The 20596-nt window shown below is 29.3% G+C and overlaps 1 protein-coding gene and 1 long non-coding RNA gene across 2 annotated transcripts in view; one reads left to right on the forward strand and one right to left on the reverse strand.

Annotated features, from left to right (window-relative positions):
• The first annotated feature begins 399 nt into the window (after positions 1 to 399).
• On the forward strand, positions 400 to 13832 carry LOC136987691 (carbonyl reductase [NADPH] 1-like). Its single transcript, XM_067285450.1, has 8 exons — positions 400 to 596; positions 1740 to 1821; positions 1912 to 2090; positions 7146 to 7258; positions 8279 to 8404; positions 8579 to 8720; positions 11881 to 11944; positions 13641 to 13832. Exons 1-8 carry the CDS (start codon positions 576 to 578, stop codon positions 13739 to 13741), a joined length of 828 nt encoding a protein of 275 aa, XP_067141551.1. The 5' UTR covers positions 400 to 575; the 3' UTR covers positions 13742 to 13832.
• LOC136987714 (uncharacterized) overlaps positions 11728 to 20596 on the reverse strand; it is a 45497-nt gene continuing 36628 nt past the window's right edge. Inside the window, exon 3 of the long non-coding RNA XR_010882653.1 lies at positions 11728 to 11748. This is a non-coding gene — a long non-coding RNA (uncharacterized lncRNA). The remainder of the gene's footprint in view (positions 11749 to 20596) is intronic.

Consider the following 20596-nt stretch of genomic DNA (forward strand, 5'->3'; position numbering starts at 1 on the left):
TTCTGATGGCACACCGACTGATGGAGCAGATTTCTGGTGCAAAGCAATAACCATTAAAAATTCGGGTGGTGGTTTTGTTTTGGAAGAATTGTCTCAATGTTTGAAGACAGAAATATATACTGTTATAACTTCAAACCATCAGCGAAAATGCTCAAAATTGTGCATTATTTGCATAAAGACGACATAACTCAGGACCCATAGAAGGTGAGTAATAAATAATTTTGCACTTACTGTATAATTTTAATTCATTTTACGATATATAAAATTATTAATGGGTTAGATAAAAGTGCATAGTTACAAAATAATTCATTTTTATGTTTGGGCTATAAATAGTTCAAATCCGCTACTTTTGGAGCCCAATCCCGCTACTTTTTAATCTCCAAATCTGGCAACTATGGAGTTGGTTCGGAAACATGTGTAACTGTTGGTTACGAGGTTAGAGTGCTGTTGGAAGTGTACTGTGCAGCTGTTCGGTGTCGATATCACAACTGAGTGGATTGTTAATTGACTCGAACGGAAGAACCACATTTGTCACATACTTAAAAGAATCGTATTCTGAATTGAATAACATTAAAATGGCAACTAAAGTAGCTGTAGTAAGTTTTCCGAGTCTATATATTAACCACTTATCCATTCAGCTGTCCAACGTATGGGGTTAAATTTAAGAGTTGTTTAGCTTTGCCACCCAGTTTTTGTTTAAAACAATTTTTATTAGTGTTTTCTATCCTCTAATTTTATGTTATAATTTTAACAATTTGTCAAGTTATTAAACACATTAAAAAGTTAGCTATGGTACATGTTTGCTTTATGAACACTTTTAAGTAGTTGCTGAAGCTCATCCTGAAGCTCATTGAAAAGATGATGATGGTGAAATGTGAAATTGTAAAGATGCAATATATTTCAGCATTATCTATTAATGAAAAACATTGTTGGACTGCAATTTGAAAAATTATAGACATGAATTTTCACTGTCATCTGCCCATTTGCCTTTCTTTTCTTATCTCAAGAATGGAGTTAGATAGATGAAAGATGAATAAAACACAATTTAACAATCCAGCAAATAAATTATTTTAGCAACATAAAAACGTTTTCAACTGTTTTTTAACGATCATCTTCAGTTAACATAAAATAGAACACTAAAATAGATGAAAGATGAGGCCAGATATGGAAACCTTAGGGCAGGAGGTCCTGATTAACTATATATGAACATTCAGTTTAACACCAGAAGTCATGTTATTTCAATTCAAAAATTTTCCCCTAAAGGTGTTAGATAGATGACCAGCACAACTCTTGTTAATGGAAAAGTATGATGTACAGGGGTAAGCCACAACTAATTTGAAGTGGAGAGAATATATTTTAAATAAATTAAAAGTATAATTAGAAATTGCAGCCTGACATTGTGATGATGTCACAATAAATAATTGCTCATTTCACTTTGACTTTGTGTTGAGAATGATGATGTATAAATTTTGTATATTAAATAATTTTAAGTATTTGAATACAATATTATTATTTGAATAAAGTGAATTGTCAAAAGAAAACAGATAAATTTTATGTATTTACATAAATAATTCTATAAATCTATTAATCTAGAAATTAAGTAAAAATTTTTATGCTTTTTAAATTTTTTAAGTTTATTTTAAATATTAATCATAATAATAATTTAACCATAAAAATATAATATTAATCTACTATATCTATATTAATTTAAGAAGTGTTAATCTGCTTAATAATTTCAGGTAACTGGGGGAAACAAAGGTATTGGTTTTGCTATTGTTAAAGCACTCTGTCAAAAATATGATGGACATGTCTATTTAACAGGTGATATATATATATATGATATTTTTAAGATAACCAATAATAATAATAATTTGAATTTTATTTTCATATTTTTTCGATTTTTTTTTAAAGCTCGTGATGATCAGAGAGGAAAAAATGCTATAGCTGAACTTGAAAAATTGGGATTACAACCAAAATTTCATCTACTAAATATTAGCAGCTTAGAGAGTATTTGTCAATTTCGTGACTTCTTAAAACAGAAATATGATGGTTTGGATGTTCTTGTAAATAATGCTGCTATTGCATATAAAGTAAGTATTACAGTAGATGTAACTAATACCTTAATAAATCAAATATATAAACATTGCTAGATTTTATAGTTTTTATGTAATTGATGTACTAAAATGTTAGTACAACAGAGAAAGAAAAATATGAGAAAGAGTTCATGTACCCAAATATGGAAGAAATTTACTTTATCACAACATTAGTTGAGAAAGGTCTCACTTATGAGTCTGATAATGAAAAATGTCTTCTAAAAAGAAACAGACAAATTGTGACTAAAGGTTTAAAAGTTAAAGACTGTAGGAAAAGCTCATAGGTTGCCTTTTAGTAAAAGTGAAGCTATCACTCAAGAAATAGGACAATTAATTCATGTGGATATTGGAGGATCAATAGAAATTAGTTCTATAGGTAGCTCCAAATACTACATTCTGTTCAGAGATGATTTCTCAAATTTTCAAGCTGTAAAAACACTATAGGCAAAAGAAGTACCTGACCAAGTAAAGAACTTTATAGCATATATAGGGAATCAAACAGGAAAAACAGTGAAAGCTATTTTTACTGATAGAGGACATGAGTTTGCGAATCAAAAATTGTCCAATTACTTAGAGTGTAAGGGCATCTGCCATCAGACAACAGTAGGGTATTCTCCTGAACAAATTGGAAAAATAGAAAGAGATAATAGAACTAGCAGGATCCATGCTGTATGCAAGTGGACTTGACAAAAATTTGTGGGCTGAAGCAATACATACAGCAGTTCATGTCATCAATTTGACAGGAAAAAGCAATGTCACAGACAGAACTCCAACTGAAGTATTAACAGCAAAGAGAATCTGCATTGATCATTTGCATGTATTTGGCTTCAGAAGTTTCATATATGTTCCTGAAGCTAAAAGACAAAAATTAGACCCAAAGAGCAAGGAAGGAATCTTTGTAGGGTATAAAAGGATAGAGTTTTGGTTGGAGGAAAGGTTGGAATCTTCAGAGATGTTGTCTTTGATAAGGAACTAACAGCAACAACTGAAAATAGATGTGGATAAAAATGAAATAATCACCCTTGTTATACTAGTGAAGAAACTGAAGTGCAAATGCAACCAGAAAAAGAAAATGCAACAAATGACAAGGAAAACTACAAAGCTAAATACAGAAACTTTAGAGTGAAAAACCATTTCAATTTCATGAGCTGCCAAGTGCAAACATAGCTGAGATTTCAGAACCACTCACTGTGTTTGAAGCAGTACAATTAAATGAAAATATTGGTTAGCAGCAATGAAAGAAGAATTCTGTGTTCTAATAAAGAATAAAGGGAATTAGTGACTTTACCAAAAGACAGGAAAACTATTGATAGTAAATGGATTTTTAAAGTTAAAAGAAAATCAGATGGTTCAACTGAGAGATATAAAGCTTGACTAGTGGCCAAGGAATATACACAGAATCACGGGGTAGACTATAAAGAAACCTTCTCGTCAGTGGCAAGATTTGAGACAATTAGAACTGTACTGTCAATCGCAATAAATCAGGGCCTCTTGTTAAAGCAGTTTGATGTGAAAACAGCCTTCTTGCATGGAGATCTGAAGAAAGAGATTTATGAGTCAACCAGAAGACTTTGATGATGGAACTGGGAGAGTTTGCAAACTAAACAAGAGTTTATATGATCTAAAACAAGCACTTCAATGTTGGAATGAATGAATACAGACCTTTCTAATTAAAAAAGTATATAGGTTAAGACAGACTCTTCTTTGTATGTCAAAAGACCAGAAAAAGGTCTGACTGCATTAGTACTGTATGTGGATGATGGATTAATTGCAGGTAAAGATGCAGAGGAAGTACAGAATCTTCTAGAGGAATTGAAGTCAGAATTTGAAATAATAGAAGGAACACTCAAGCATTTTCTAGGAATTGAAATACACATCAAAACTGACAAAATTATATTTAAACAAACTAACTATATTAAAAGGATCCTACACAAATTCAGTATGGGTCACTGGAAGTCAATAAATACACCCATGGAAGGGAAATAAATATACAAAAAGGAAGGAGAACAAGTGCATGTACCCTTATACTATGTTTGCACACAATCCACGATCTCGATTTACCTACAATCTGGATTGTGACTGTTGCTAGTCGAACGTCGTGCTGTTTGCACAGACAGTCTGCTTGAGAACAAACCGGCTATTACACGCGATGATAAAACTGACATAACTATGCGGTAAGTCACGAACACCGACAAACAAATTGGAAGTTTTGGTTAGAAATAAATACAGTACTTTTTCTTGCCATTTATCTAATAATAGACAGATGTCATCATCTCTCCAAATACAGTATCTTTTTTATTTCTCTGTCGATAGCCTGACACATGTTCCACCACCATCTTGTATTTTCTTGCGCACGTGGGATTGTGGGATCTCTCTTATGACTGGATCTAGTTTCAAGAACTCTCTTGAGTCAATTGCAATTGAACCTCGTTTCAGTTGAGATTGAAACGGTTGAGGGAGGTCACACCAAGGCATAGTCGCCGACCTTGGTCACAATCTAGATTGAAATGCTCGGTGCAAACAGGGTATTACAGAGAAGCAATTGGTGCACTACTTTATCTTGCAACACAAACCAGGCATGATCTATTCTTCTCAGTGAATAAATTAAGTCAGTTTTGTGAGCATCCCCATCTAGTACATTGAACTGCTGTTAAACGTGTTTTTTGCCATGTAAAGAGAACTGACAACTATGGATTAGCGTTGATGGGTGACAGAAGTGAATTTCTTGAAGTATTTAGTGATTCTGATTATGCGGGAGATCTAGATGACTGAAAATCCACTACTGGATATGTAGTTAAAAGTATTGGGAAACAGTGGGTTGGGGCAGTCAAAAGCAAGCTACCCTTTCACTGTCCTCAACCGAAGCAGAACTGATAGCTGCAAGTGAATCAACAAAAGAACTCTGGTTCAAGTGCCTAATTGTCAAGCTGAGACTTGAGTGCAATAAAACCTATATTACATATGGATAACCAAAGCATCATATACCTAGCTAAAAATCCAGAATTCTCAAGGAGGACAAAGCATCTGAACACTAGATACTTCTTTGTTCGGGAAAAATTCCATGAAGGAGAATTTGAGATCAGATATTGTCAAAGCAATGTTCGGTTGACAGACATCCTAACCAAAGCTCTGCCTAGACAAAGCTTTGAGTGGATCAAGAGCAGGTTGGGAGTGGTTTTAGAAAGGATTGTTGCATTCTCTCTGATTTTTGGCTTAAGGCAGTGTTGGGAGTATTTAAAGTATTAGTAAGCAAAACCCAGAGAGAACTCGAGGGGGTGCTGTCATCAATTGATGCCAAAGTTAAAAAGACAAGAGGTGTATGTTAAGCAGAGCTAAGTCTCCTTGTATTTTTTTTTTCCAATAATTTACAGTAAACATTGTTAGATTAAAACTGAAAGTGTCTTTGCTTGTGTGAAGCATGGCATAACATTAACAGTGACCCAGAATAAACTATCCACACACAATTTTTATGGGTCTTATTACAAAGAAATGTTTCATCAATATAAACTTGTGTGTTGTCTCAAACATTTAACTGAATGGTAAATAAACTACTGATAAATGTTTTCCCAAATAGTTGATCCATTTACTCCTAAATGTTTGTTAGGGGGATTGATGCTATTAAATTTTGATGATTAAAGGTTGAGAGGATGGGGAGATAAAGGAGGTCATTTGTATCTCCAGTAGGATCAGACTTTATGATGATTTTACTTGTTGTTGTCATTTAAAATTTTTAGAACCCATCCCTACTTTCAAAATTAAGCTTTTAGCCATTATTAATTATAATAGTTAAAAATATAAAATGGTTTCTAATAAAATATAACAGAATCATTACCAAATGTTGCTGGGAAAGTTGAGCAACTTGTTACTGGATTTTCTTTAAAGCATTTAAAACAAAATATCATTTACAGCTGTTAGAGTAGATATCTAACACAATCAAAAAACTGTTTTTGTATTACAAATACAGTAAGACCCTGCTTAATGCTGATTCGATATAACACGGTCTTCTCAAAGCATAAAAGAATTGCTCAAAATTTACACTGATTCAAATTATTGCGGCATTTCATTGATTCGTATATAATACGATTATTTACGAACATGAACCAATCAGAAAAAGGTGGCAATTTGTTGTAGTGCTGTACTTCCCTTAAATCTGTTTGGTGCAATTTTGGAAAAAATATAACATCATGGATGCCATAGGCAATATTGACTTCACTTGGCAAAAATTAACTGATAAATGCATGAATGGAGGGAGTGTGGAAGAAGTTATGGCTAGAGGTGTCCAAGAATACTCAAAGAGAAGAACCTATTGCTGTATCGTTAGGTTGATCAAATTGTTAACATATTCGATATAGCAGTGTAGATGAACAGGATATGTTGGTAAGGCTGTCACAAAACACCTGCAGTAAGCAGGTGTCTTGTGAGAGCCTTACCAACGACAACAACGACCTTCAAGAACTTGCAGAACAAGGAATTCATATAGAACTGGAAAATAGAGAATCTTTAAAATGAAGAACCCAAAGAATTTCTCTACAGATTTCCTTAGTAAAAGTTTGGTAATGATAACCGAAATTGTCAATCAAATTGTAGCAAATGATCCAGATTTTGAAAGGTGCACAAAAGCAAAACAAGGCATTTTGGATGCAATCTCTTGCTACTGACATTTACTTAAAGAAAGAAAAAGAAAGCGATAAATGAAACTACACAACTTTATCGCAAAAAACAAGAATTTCAGAAGAGTCAAATCTTCATTACAAATAACGAACTTTACACTTCTGTGTGCATATGTTTGTGTGTTATTTAACATATATTATTATGCAAATTAACATAAAAATAACTTAAAATTAAAATAAAATTTGTTTATTTTTGGTCACTTATTTCCCTTTCCCTATTTACTCTGTTAAAATGACCTCGTTTAGTGCTTTGTCACCTAGGAACACATCCCTGCATTAAGCAGGGTCTTACTGTATTATTATATATTTTACATGAATTAACATTGTAATAATAAATTCAAAATTATAATTATATATGTAATAAAGTTTTTTATTTATTTAGGTAGCATCTACAGCTCCTTTTGCTGAACAAGCAGAGAATACAGTGGGAGTAAATTTTTTTGATACTTTAAATGTATGTAAAGAATTGTTTCCACTTTTGAGACCACATGCCAGGTTTGTATTTTATTTATTTAAAGTAAGATAGTTTTAAATAAGACTTGCAGAAAGATTTTAGCATTGGTTGGTTAATTGGTTACAGCCATGCTTTAGCAATTCTTAATAAAGGTGATAATTGATGCCAATCTGATAATGATATGAGAAATGATATTTTAAGAGTTGCTTCAGTAAATTAACATTTAACAGAATTTTAGTTCTTCTGTTTATGATTATAATTTAATAATTCTGAAAACATTTGTTTTTGAATACTTGTAAAAATGTTCTTAGTTTAAATGATTTATTAATATAAAAAATGTAGTTGGATTATATCAAAATTATGATAGATATGGAAAAAGTAAAAATTAATATTAAAGGTTAAAATTTGTCCTGTCAACTTTCTATTGTTTATAGAATTATTTTAAAGCTCTGTTGAAAATTTGAAACATATTTAAATTTATTTTTCATAATGATAAACATTTTTCACTAATTTTTCATCTATTATTATTGAAAACTTATAAGGGAGATTTATACTTATAAGCTGTATTTGATGTAATGTGAACAAAAAATTACAAAACACTAAAAAAATGGCTATACTAAATGTTTAGTAATTGTCAGTATCAATAACAAATCCTAAATATTTTTATAAACAAATTTTTCAGTATATAAGTTTTATATTTTTATTAGTTTTAATTAACTTTTGTTACAGTAATTTTTTTGTTTGTACTTCTGGCACTTTTTTATACTTAAAAAACCAAAAATAATGTGCACATCTTTTGTATTTGTTGTGAATATTATAATGTTTTATTAGAGGTGTTAAAAAGAAATTGGAAAACAATTCAACAATCACTAGTTAAAGACACTACACTACATATAGAACTTGATTGAACTTTGTGAAACTAATCAAAATTCTGCTTCCAATATTGGTAATACAAAGGTGTGCACAAACTTAGACTGATCTGATATATTCTGTTATCATTTCTTTTTAAAATTTTAGTAGAAAAAGATTTGAAAATATTCTAATAGAGATTTAATTTTTAGGGTTGTGAATGTATCCAGTTCAGCTGGAATGTTATCTAGAGTTGGTAGTGAAGAACTTCAGAAGAAATTCTCTAATCCAAATTTAACGATAGAAGAACTATGCTCGTTAATGAAAAAATTTGTTGAGTATGTTATTTAATAAATTTAGTTTCATTGTAATTATAGCATTTAGAATAATTGCATTTAATATATAATATATTGTTCTAAACACATCACTATATAAGAGTTATGCTTTAATATACAATGTAGAACTATGTTATGTTTTAATGTTAATTGTAAGAATCAATATCATTTATTTAGGGATGCAAAGAATGGTGTTCATCAAGAAAATGGTTGGGGAAATTCTGCATATAGTGTGTCTAAAGTTGGATTATCTGCTTTATCGTTCATATATCAAAGACAATTTGACAAAGATGCTCGTCCTGATCTAGTAATTAATCCCGTAAGTAAATTTTAAATACATATTTTCTTAAAAGTTTGAAAGATGATATAGCATATTTTACAGTGAACAAGCTTGACAGAGTAAAAATACTTTTGATTATAAAATTATAAAAACATCTTGTATGGTTATGTAAAATGTTTTTCTAATAAACAATGATTGATAAACAATGATATTTTTCTAATAAACAATGATATTTTTTTCTATTACTGTTCCTTAATATTTTGTTTTAATTCTGTATTGTACTAACAAATTATAAGACAAGTTTTATTATTGATATGAATACTCCTTACCCCTTTAATTACTTTGTTTTAATGTAGATTTGCAATCGCAAATATATTCCAATTTTGAATATACTAATACATTTTGTTATATGATTAATTTAGTTTGGAAATAATTTAAATTCATTTAGTTGTATTATATAATGGATGTATTAATAAAACTAAGCTCCCAGTGACACGTTTGTTTAAAATATTTTGCAATTATTCTCTTTTGCTATTCTCTTTATTTTGCAATTAAAAAAAATTGCTCAATTGTAAAAATTGCTCTTTTACTCTATAAAAAATTTTACTTTAGATGATTATTAAATAATATAAATATGTAGCACTTAGGATTAAGCATGTCAATAAATGTCATAATTTTAAAAATTTTAATCCTGAAAGTTTAAAAAATTTGAGTTATACTTAACAAACCAGGGCAGGGGTGGACTAGAAATAAAATTTGACCATGGCATTGTATTAAAAACTGACTTCGTAAAATAAAAAAAATCTTTATTCAATTGAAAGAAAAGGTAATACTGTGTGATGGGAAAACATGTAATTAGGTTAATTTGAATATAATATAATCAAATACAATATATAAATAATTACAACAGGTTTTTTTGACTGGTTCTGCCTTGTGAGCACTAAGGCCTTTTTATCAGGTCCATTGTGGATATGGCCAGGCCCACAATGGACAGCTGGGTGGTGAGGACAGCACCTGACATATCTGGAATAGACCACCCTAAGAAATTCCTAGAATTTTTTTTTTATTCATGAAGACATAATCCTACATCACCTGTCACCTAGAGCAGTAGATTGACATTAACGATTTGGCCATTAAGCCATGCATGATGGGTTTCTAAAATATGTATTCCTTGTATAACTCCAAATCCATGTTAACTGACCCTAGAAGGCACCAACCTCTCTATCATATGCCATAATTGTCAGATAGCCAATCTGACCCTGAAAGTAGCCCTCTTATTGTTTCAAGGAAGCTTGCATAGAACTATGTAAATGTGGGTCCCATGTTTACATAGTCCTCTTCAAATTTCTTTATAAAGGGCAGACTTTGTACATTAAAATATAATTATCCCTCTAAGGCTTTTAATAGATAAAAAAATTTTAAGAAAATAACAATTAAAAAATAATAATAAAAATACTTAATGATCTTTTTAATATATTTTTAAAATAAAATTATATTTTAATGTTATATTTAAATTAGTATGTGAATATTTTAACTTCAAGAATAAATTCAATGCACAAAAATTTTGCATGAAAAACAATAATATAATCTTTTTTTATGCAAATAGATATTAGGAGTAATGTTTAAAGTTTGATTATAAGTTAGTTACATTTAATTTAATGCGACTATATCTTTGAAATGATACAAAAAAGTATTTGTTCTGTTAGACATCAGAAAAACTTTAAAGAATTTCAATGTAGAAAGATTAAAAACTAATATACATGTACTTGCCTTTATAATTTTTAAAAATTTATCTATGATGGAAAGGTATTAAATATTTAAAATTTATAATTTATTACTGTATATTCCTAGTTTGATCATATCGAGATCTTGAGCAATAATTATTTATATTAATTTTTTTGTTCTGTGGTCACACAAAGAGCCAAAGTCTCATTATGCATTTTTCCAGCTCCATAATGGGACAGTTAATGGATAGGGCCCAACTTATTCCTGAGGTTTTCCACTTGTATTTGATTTCAGATTTCCCAGAATGGCAGGATGACTCTTTTGGTGTTTCTCATTCAGCCAACTTATTTTTATTTTCATGTATTTAATATTAAACTTTAAAAATCTTATTATATATAAATTACTAACTAATATATAGAATATATAATTAAAGATTTTCAAATTTTTTTTAAATCAGTAATGTAAATGTATAAATTTAGATGTATGATTTGATGACAATAAGGAAGAAATTATAAAATAGTTTTTTTATGAAAGTTTTATTATATTATAATAAGACTACAGGTATACCTTGAGTTACATTATTCTTGATTATATGTCGTTTGACAAAAAAGTATATGGAAAAATAAAAATTAAGTTAAAGTAATTTTATTTGACTTTATATCTGTCTGCCACAAATATTGAAGTAATATCACTATAAAAGCGTTAAAAGCACATAAAATCATATTAAAATATGTACATTTACAGTAAATGTTAATATAATCATCACAAATCCTAGAGAACAAAACATGAAAACATCTGTGTTGTTGTCTTATTTAGCGGTCTTTAAGTGCTGATTATTGGCGGTTTCCATGGTAGTTCCAATGTCTACCATTTGGCATCATTGTCAGCGCCACTCAATATTGGTAAATTTAACATAAATTAGTTTATTTTCTACTATCACAAAATAATTTTAATAACTATATTTGTTATTTAACCTTAAAAAGTCATATTTCATAATGTCTTAGAGAAACCACATTCACAAATAAAGAGTCTGCGATGTACTGTAAACATCACCAAATTGTAAACATGTACATATACAAATATGTACTGTATGTACAGTACATGTATTCGTAAATTTAGATTACTTTTTTCTGTACTTATATTAAAAACTAAAATTTATTTGTTTGTAAGCTTAAAATAGATTCTTATTAACCATATATTATTAAAATGCATTTATAAATAAAATACAGAAATGGAATGGTAATTTCTGGTTTAGCCTAGTGACAAGTAAATTTGACTTACGTTGTTTTTTGTCTTACGTTGCCTCTCCTGGAACCAATTACCAACGTAAGGCAAGGTATACCTGTATAAAGTAAATATGAAATAAATTAACTTATATATGTATATAATTAAAATAAATTAACTTTATATATTTTTCTTATCAATTGATTAATATTGGTTTTAAAGAACTAAAATTTAATTCTTTGTATTGCAGGTTCATCCAGGATATGTTGATACAGATATGTCAAGCCATAAAGGTCCATTAACTCCTGATCAAGGTATAAAATATTTTTAAAATTTTATCTTTACTTTTGTACTATTAAATGATAAATTTTTTAAATATTTTCTATTAGTTAAATTTCTTTCAAGAAGGGAATTTTTTTTGTCCTGTTATATAAAATATGAGTCACACCCATGTTTCTTTAGATATTAATTTTTCTTGGATGTTTTGTCCTGCTTGGCTCTGTCATGCAACATTATTATTATTTCTTTATTTCTATTGGACAGGAAATTGATATGTCCATGTTTATTAAGAGATAAAGAAATCATCTTATAAAACATTTTTATATCTTAGTAAAATCATAATTTTTACTATTGGTTATAAACATGATAAAATATTTTTAAATTAAATTTTTAACTAATCTGTTAAAATAATATTTCTTGTATATATATATATATATATATATATATATATATAATTTTTAATTTAAAATATATATATATATATATATATATATATATTTTTAAATTAAAAATTAAATACTGTATATTGATGTTTTTGAGAACTACGGGAAACTTCTTAAAATTTCAACCCTTAATCTTTTGAATATAGATTTAGTAAAACAGAGTTCCATTTTCATTAATTTAAAATAATTCATTCAGATTTATTATATTTATAGAATCAATAATAAAATTTATTAGTAGTAATTTATCTTCATGAATTTTAAATCCATGAAATTATATATAAAACCTTACAAAGATTACAAAAGATGGATTTGAGCTTAAAACAAGTTAAATACTTTAATGTATCATTAATCCCAATTACCTGTCAACTATTATCATTAAAAACAGAAAGAAAGAAAAGAAATTAATGACTTATAATATAAAGTTATGTTATGTTGAATTTTAAGAGTTAAATATCAAAATGTGTACTAAAATTTTTTTGAATTATTGAAAAATACGTAATGAATCTTTTGTGTTAATTGATTTTAAGATTGACTTACAGTTCTTAATTACATAATTAATATAGTACATTTAAATTCCTAAATTTTTATCAATGAAAATTATGAAGTAATGATTATATCTAGGAATTATCAAAAATGATAAGACGCTAGGTATAACCATTAATTCTAAACTAAAAATAGATAATGGGCCTACATGCATTTGACAATGATAAAATATTTTTGAATTATTAAAATATTTAAATGTGTGGTTTTTGTTCTCTTTCAAACAAGATTGACAATGATCACATTATTTTAGTTTTTACTTTGACAAATTTTTTAATATTTTAAAATTGACCTAAAGGTGTGAATTTTGAGTTATTTGCATATGATTTTATTTTAAAGACCGTTTCATTTTAAAACTATAGCTTATCTATTGTATATAGATCTTTTTTCTGGAATTTTACAATAAGGAATTATTCAAATGCATTTTTATTAAAAAAGTGATAAATTTTTATAATTATATAAAATAAACATAGTACATATAGTATATATTTAGCATAATTTATGAATTATTATTATTAATAAAAGCTAAGTATATATGATTTAACAAATTAATATATAAAGAAGAAAAGTATGATGTACAGGAGCAAGACACTACTAATTTGAGATTGAGAGGATATATTTTAAATGAAATAAGTTAAAAATATGATTAAAAATTGCGGCCTGGAATTGTGAAGATGTCACAATAATTTTTTCTCATTATATAAATGAATTATTATTTGAAACTAACATAAGTTTATTATAAATTTAGGTGCTGAAGCTCCAGTATATGCAGCATTACTTCCAAAAAATGTGGAGAAACCAAGAGGACAGTTTATTTGGAATGATAAAACTATTGTTGAATGGAAATAACTTGTAGTTCTAAAACTAGGAAGTTTTCATATGTAATTTTTTTAATATATTGTTAATAAATATAAATTAAAATTAATAATTTACATTAAAACATGTATTAGTGCATATTTTTTTTTTGTATCCTTAGGATTTTTGTCAGTACATGTTTCTGCCTGTCTGAGATCTTGAGACATTTGCAATGAAATGTTTTATCTTTATTAATACAAACGTTTAAAATTTAATTTAAATTATTTTTAAATTTTTTTTATAAAATTAGAATATTGAAAATTATTTTTAATTATTAATGTTCCAGAAATAGAACAAAAAATAATTTATGGATAGACCTGAAGTTGATCTATAAAGCAGCTCAAAAACGTTTGTCTAATCATTTGTGCTGGAAAGTGAAAAGATTGCATGATATTAAGAAATTAAGATTTGGATTATAAATCTGATTTTATATTTTTCTTTTTTATTATTTGTCAGTGAAAAAAATTTTAATATGTATAAATTTGATATTTATTACTACTACTATTCCGGCTGTTATATATAACAGGAAAAGTATGGTAATCGGTCAAAAAATGACCCCCTCAAAATTTTGACATCTTTGGACTCGAGACCTTCTAACGTCGAGAAATTCAAAAACATTCGGGGGTTTTTCCTTCATGTATGGATGTGTGTGTGGGGGGCACGATTTTGTTTACCTTCTTTAATAACTCCTCTGCTTTTTGTCGAAATTTCTGAAATTTTGCAGGGAGTTTGTTTATTAGGGGAATTGATGCTATTAAATTTTGGTGATTAAAGGTCGAGGGGGTGGGAGATAAAGGGGGTAATCGTGTCATATCTTGAGTAAGGCCGGACTTAATGACGATTTTACTCGTTATTAGCATTTACTTTTTCTTTTTTAAAAAACCCATCTATACTCTCAAAATTAAGCTTTTGACATTTTATAATAGTTAAAAATTTAAAATTTTAAAAAAATATAACATATGGCGACATACACGCAGTTTTTAGTGTTGCTGGGGAAGATAAGCAACTCGTTGCTAGATTTCTTATTTTCATAGCTGTTACAAACATGAAGTTTTGATTTTCAAAATTTTGAATTCACTTTTAGGAAATAATTAGTTAAATAAACTAATATAAAAATATATTGAACACTATTCATACATTATTAATTTTGCATTAACAAATTGTGTTTTAATTTATTTTCTCAAATGCTTAGCTTTTACAAATTTTAAATTTTCTCTCGTCTACAAATCACAATTAAAACTTTTTAAAAACAGTTTTTATATAACTTAATTAATCAATAGAGCTATGAAAATTTATGAAATAAAAATGTCTGACAAGAAAAGCATTGATATGGACTGATTAATTATTATAGAAACAATTTGAAAAGAAAGGTTACCAAATTAACTTACGTTTTGAAAGTGAATGTATGATAGAAAATTAGAGATTTTTCATTTTTATAATAGATCTTGCGCGTAACTGTTACCAGCAAATAATTTTCGCGTATCTCCTACCGATGGGTCACTGTGACCATATTTAAAATGTTGATATAAACGAAGAAATATTTATGATTTTTTAAAAATTAACAACAGTTTTTATTATCATGTAGTAATACTAATTATCATAATAAAAGAGACTATTATAATTAATTAAAGCATACTTTTATGGCACATTGCACACAATTAGGCAAATTGCATACTGAACCAGACGCATTTGTTTTGTGGTTTTTTTTGAGGGACAACATGCAAATCCCCTTTTTTCACGTCTTGAAGTTGCATTGGTTTAGACGTGTCTTCAATAGGAATTCCAAGAATATCTGCTGCCAGAGTAAGTAGTTTCCGAGGCACCTTTTACTTTTTATTATTCTCTTCATATAGTGTTGTACAGCGCCATATCCAATTCTTTAAAAAAATCAGAATTAATTATTTTTACTTAAAGATCTGGTACTTAATGTGATTGTTTACTCCAGATTTCTTTCCAAAATTGAAGTTCTGCATCGATAATTGGGTTGCAATTTGAAAAAAGTTGTAGACCTATAAATTCCACTGACGTCTGTCCTTCCTTAATCTCGAGAACGGAGTTAGATAAAAATTAAGACCAGATATGGAAAGCTTAGGGGCAGGAGGCCCAGATTAACTATACACGAACTTCTTCCTATTGCACCTGAAGTCATGTTATTTCAATTCAAAAATTTTCCCCTGAATCGAGTTAGATGACCGACACAACTCTGTTGCTAACAGGAAAAATATGATGTACAGGGGCAAAACACCACAAAAATTAAGAACATTGTGACGAAAATTTGCAGCTTGACATTTACAATAAATAATCGCTTGTTTGCTTGAAGAAGCTATTTTACCTAAAACTTTTCAAAATATTATGTCATACGAATTTTGTAACAATTGCGTTATTGCAACACGGACGAATAACGCAATATATATAAATATAGTAGTCATATATATTTAAACACATGATTTTTGAAAAATTATTTTACTTACGTAACTGCTACAGATGGGTCACGCTGACCCTTATATGTAATTATCTCTATATTAGTAACAACAAGGTAACCGCTTGCTACATGTCCCAAAAAGTGACTGACGCATTATTAAAAATACTAATATAAAAATATATTGAACGAAATATACGAAATATACTATATACGAATACTCTATATACGAATACTCTATATACGAATACTCTATATACGAATACTCTAAATACTCTATATACGAAAAAATATAGAGCTTATCAAAGAGTATAGCTCCCCTACTACTACATTACTTTTGGTATCATGAATCATAAATAGCACTGGGTCACAGATTGGGTATCTGTCGGTAGAACTTACGGATTAAGAGAGACAAGCGCTATATATATACATAAATTAATAATATACATTTTGTCTAATATTTTAAATTTTTTTAAGATAATTTTAATTGTGAAATATTCTAAAATGTGAATCTGTAGTAATTTTGAACTTTAATGTATAGTATTTGATAAAAAGAATTGGCCCATGTATTATAGTCCGCGCAACGAAAGAGTAGACAGTTTAGCTGAAGTTGGGTCTATATTAGATGAAAGGGATGGAAGGAGACGTGGGAGTTGATACATGAATCGTATCTATTTTAGCTGTTTTCTTTTTACATTTTAAAAACGTTTTTATATTATTTTTTGTCATAAATAATTTTATTGTTTTACTTTTTTTTACAAAGTTTTTTACTGTGATCCGTGCGTGAACTTCAACAATCTCCTTCCATCCCTTTCATCTGACATCTTTTCAGCTCAGGCTGACAGGTCTACTCTTTCGCTACGCGGACTATAGTAACTATCCATTTTAGTTCAAACTATTTTATTTAGTTCTACAACAAAAATCGCAATTTGGACCAAAGTCCCAAGATCCGCACACTTGGAAGGAGGCACCAGGAACGATTTGCTAAACGGGAAAATTTGTCGGAAACGACATCACATTACGTATTACTTACTAGCTTTACTTTTTGATTTGTTGGCGATTCGCTGTCATTGTGGACTAATCTGAAGAGATACGCCTTTTCTTTCTTTTTTTTCTTTTTTTTTAAATAATCGCTTAATTTTTTCATTTCAAAGTGAATAGCACATAAATGAGAAAAAGTGCTGTAGGTTACCGAAAAATATGACATATAAGTACAAAATAGTTTAGATTAAAAACGTATAATCAAAGTATTTTTGTAATGGAGAAATTATTTAACATATTTTAGAAAATATTTAACGTATAATTGTGAAAAATGTACAGTATAATTGAGAAATAAATGGGGCTCGACTGTAACCTTTACGTTTTATCATTTAACTTCAATGAATAAATCACTTATATTAAAAACGTGACTACAATAATACACATTTTTATTCTTAAAACCATTGTATGTACTGAATCAGCTGTATAATAAATGATGTAAAAGTTGTCCCTATACATTATTAAATTCACCAAGTTCTAAAAAGAGACTTAAATGTGCTACCATATAAATCTTTTATATTCGTAATTTTTAATACAAAATTGCAGCGGCGGTCTGTATTATTCGAGTTTTCGTTTATTTGAGGTACCATCGGTTCATATTAATTCCGATAATTATTGTATTTAACTTGAGCTCTTTTCAATGCTACTAGTACAAGCAATGTATATTAGTAGCATAGAAGTACTGTAATGTACTGCGTATGCGTGAAGTAGACTCCCGCATTTTAAATTTACTATATTTTGTAAGATATTTGGTATGCCTACAAAAATGTAATATTAGATAACAATCCCAGAATAACGAGTAAGATTGTATGGTACAAGTTTTTTACCAGTACAAAAATGCAGAGGCTAATTTCATGGACATGTATTTACAAAATATACAATCTGGAAAATTTTAGGTCAACTAACCAACCAAATCAGACGGCCAAATAACCAAGCGCTCTGGGGAACCGGGATCAAATCCGAATTATCCGTCCCGATCACTTTTCTTAGTCATAGGATATTCCTTGATTCATCATATTGGCAATATCAAATGTATTGAAATTCAACCGTAAAGGTATTTCCAGATTTCGTTTTGACAGGGAACTCCAATCTGATCGAAGTACGTTGTTTTATTTTCATTTTACTTTAACAAGAATTTAAATTTTATTTAAACATTAGGGATTGTGAATAAAATAGCTGTTGCCATATGACTTCTGAAACTCAAGCTATCGGTAACTAACAATAAGTAAACATAAGAGAGAAATAAGTTTTTTGAGGATTATTTATGCACACAATCCTTGTATTGAATAGATCGGGCTTACTAGAGCCCGAGTAGATAAAACCACTAAACGCTAGTAGTTGGTCGCGGGTTTGTGCCTCATTCTACGGCCTGTACGCCATGTGGAATTTTTGGGTTTTCTATTTTCTTTACTTGTCTAAACCTGCCAATTTTCCTATAGAAAATTCTCCCGGGAGGCACTCCTCCTTGACAGATCGCCCAAGTATTGCGTTGCCTTCTCTCATCAATCGAATCCAATTCTTGCAAATCTTACTTTATTTGACATTTCTAGTATACTTCCCACAACAAGCTTTTTGCACTGTGAGTATGAGTGTGTAGTTTTATTATCTTGAAAAACACAGTTGGTACTTGTACCGCTTGCAACTGATGAGCCTTCTCGCTTTCATCCACCAATGTTTTATCAGTTTCTTTCCTTTTCTCAACGTAGTCTTGCCTAAGATCTTCTAACAACTTGCAAGATAAAAGTCAGGCGAAGAACAATTTTTACCAGTTACCATTTGGTAGAGCACCCTGGAGTTTACGAATGCGAGATCAAAGATTTTATGTAATAACTGCATAAGCCACGACGACTGTTTTCACACTACTTTCTTGTCATCTGATTAAGCATATCTAAACTAGAGGATTCTCGCAATATATTTTGTTGTGCCAGTCTTCTAGGAGTACACCCATTTCCATTATCTCATGAACAGTCAAGCCAGGTAGAGTATATTTTTCTTCAACTTCAGGTATTATTTGCATATAAGTGTTTCTCCTTCCTCGACTCCAACCGTGATATAAATGGGAAGATGACGTTGATGTATTATTGTTTACCAATTACTTGGGGCAGGATTTACGTGCTAAGTATTTCCATTGACTTCAACAGCAAATTCTACATTGAACTTCATCTCAACTTTGTCTTCTTTGAATATTGCCTGTTCAGAGGAATTTTACTCACTTTCATTCTCATCTGTTTCAGATTCGGTGGAATGGATGGAGTCATCTGACTTACTAGATTTATAGTTTTAAGATTCAATGGTATTGAACACTACTTTTTCGGAGTAAAGCTGGTTCAATTCCACCTTATCCAAATCAACTTCTAATATATCTTGAAGAGTTTGAAGAATTGCTAACCGCGACGCAAAGATATTTTTACTGCACAAATTTCTCAAAGAAACAGAACTTGTATGATCAAGACCGGATATAAGTCTAAACAAAAGTGTTTCTGTTTATTTAACGTAATGAGGAAGACGTCGGTCTATGTCACATGAAGATAATTACTCACTTGAAATGTAAAGCATTAACGAAAAAACGTATACAGCTCATGAACTAAATACAGTTCTTGCAAACATAATGAGGAGTCATTTTGACCCCTTCGGTCGTTTTAAGCAGGCTTACCTGTTTTAACTCACCAGAGTTTATACACGATAAATGAAAAAAACTCAAAATAAAAATTACCGTATTTACTCGAATATAAGACGACCTCGTATATAGGACGAAGTGTGACTTTAAAGATCAAAATAATGAAAATTAGTTTTATTAATACAATTCTAATTTTATTTCGTTTAATCACAAGTAAAACATCAAATGAACGTAAATGCACACATTTTCCCGCAAAAATTACTGGCATTTTAAACTTTATAGAAAAATCTTGTAAAAATCGACAACATAATTTGTTCGTGTAAAGCTGGACAATCGGGAACCTTTTTTAGCCAATTCTTAACAGTCGAATCCACTCTCCGTCGATTACAGTTATGAGTTTCTCCGAATTCTAATTTCTGAATAATCATCTGTGGGAATAGATTAAAACTTATATTGGGCTCCTGTGTGATTTTGGAATTTCAATCTGTAATTCAATTCAAAAGCTTTGCTTTTCCTATTGCTATTTATCTTTATTCCTGACAATATACAAGAACGATTCAAACGACCAAGATAAAATACTTGTTTTTAAATACAAGAGGGTAAGCATCTAGTAAAAATTTCGAATACACGGTTCACAAAAATTATTTGCAAAAACGCAAAGAATCTTTCGATCGCGCGTATAAGACGACCTAGGATTTTGAAGCTGTGATAAATGAATAAAAACCTCGTCTTATATGCGAGTAAATACGGTATGTTACCTAACCTATCTCATACG

Source organism: Centruroides vittatus, unplaced genomic scaffold, assembly GCF_030686945.1.
Source record: "Centruroides vittatus isolate TY-2023 unplaced genomic scaffold, ASM3068694v2 contig_1229, whole genome shotgun sequence".
Taxonomy (NCBI): domain Eukaryota; kingdom Metazoa; phylum Arthropoda; class Arachnida; order Scorpiones; family Buthidae; genus Centruroides; species Centruroides vittatus.

Excerpts from the sequence above, each read along its gene's own strand:
- LOC136987691 (XM_067285450.1), top strand. The coding sequence starts at position 576 with ATGGCAACTAAAGTAGCTGTA. Across the intron at positions 8,721-11,880 it reads CTGATCTAGTAATTAATCCC|GTTCATCCAGGATATGTTGA; the intron begins GTAAGTAAATTT and ends TTTGTATTGCAG. Across the intron at positions 11,945-13,640 it reads TCCATTAACTCCTGATCAAG|GTGCTGAAGCTCCAGTATAT; the intron begins GTATAAAATATT and ends TTATAAATTTAG.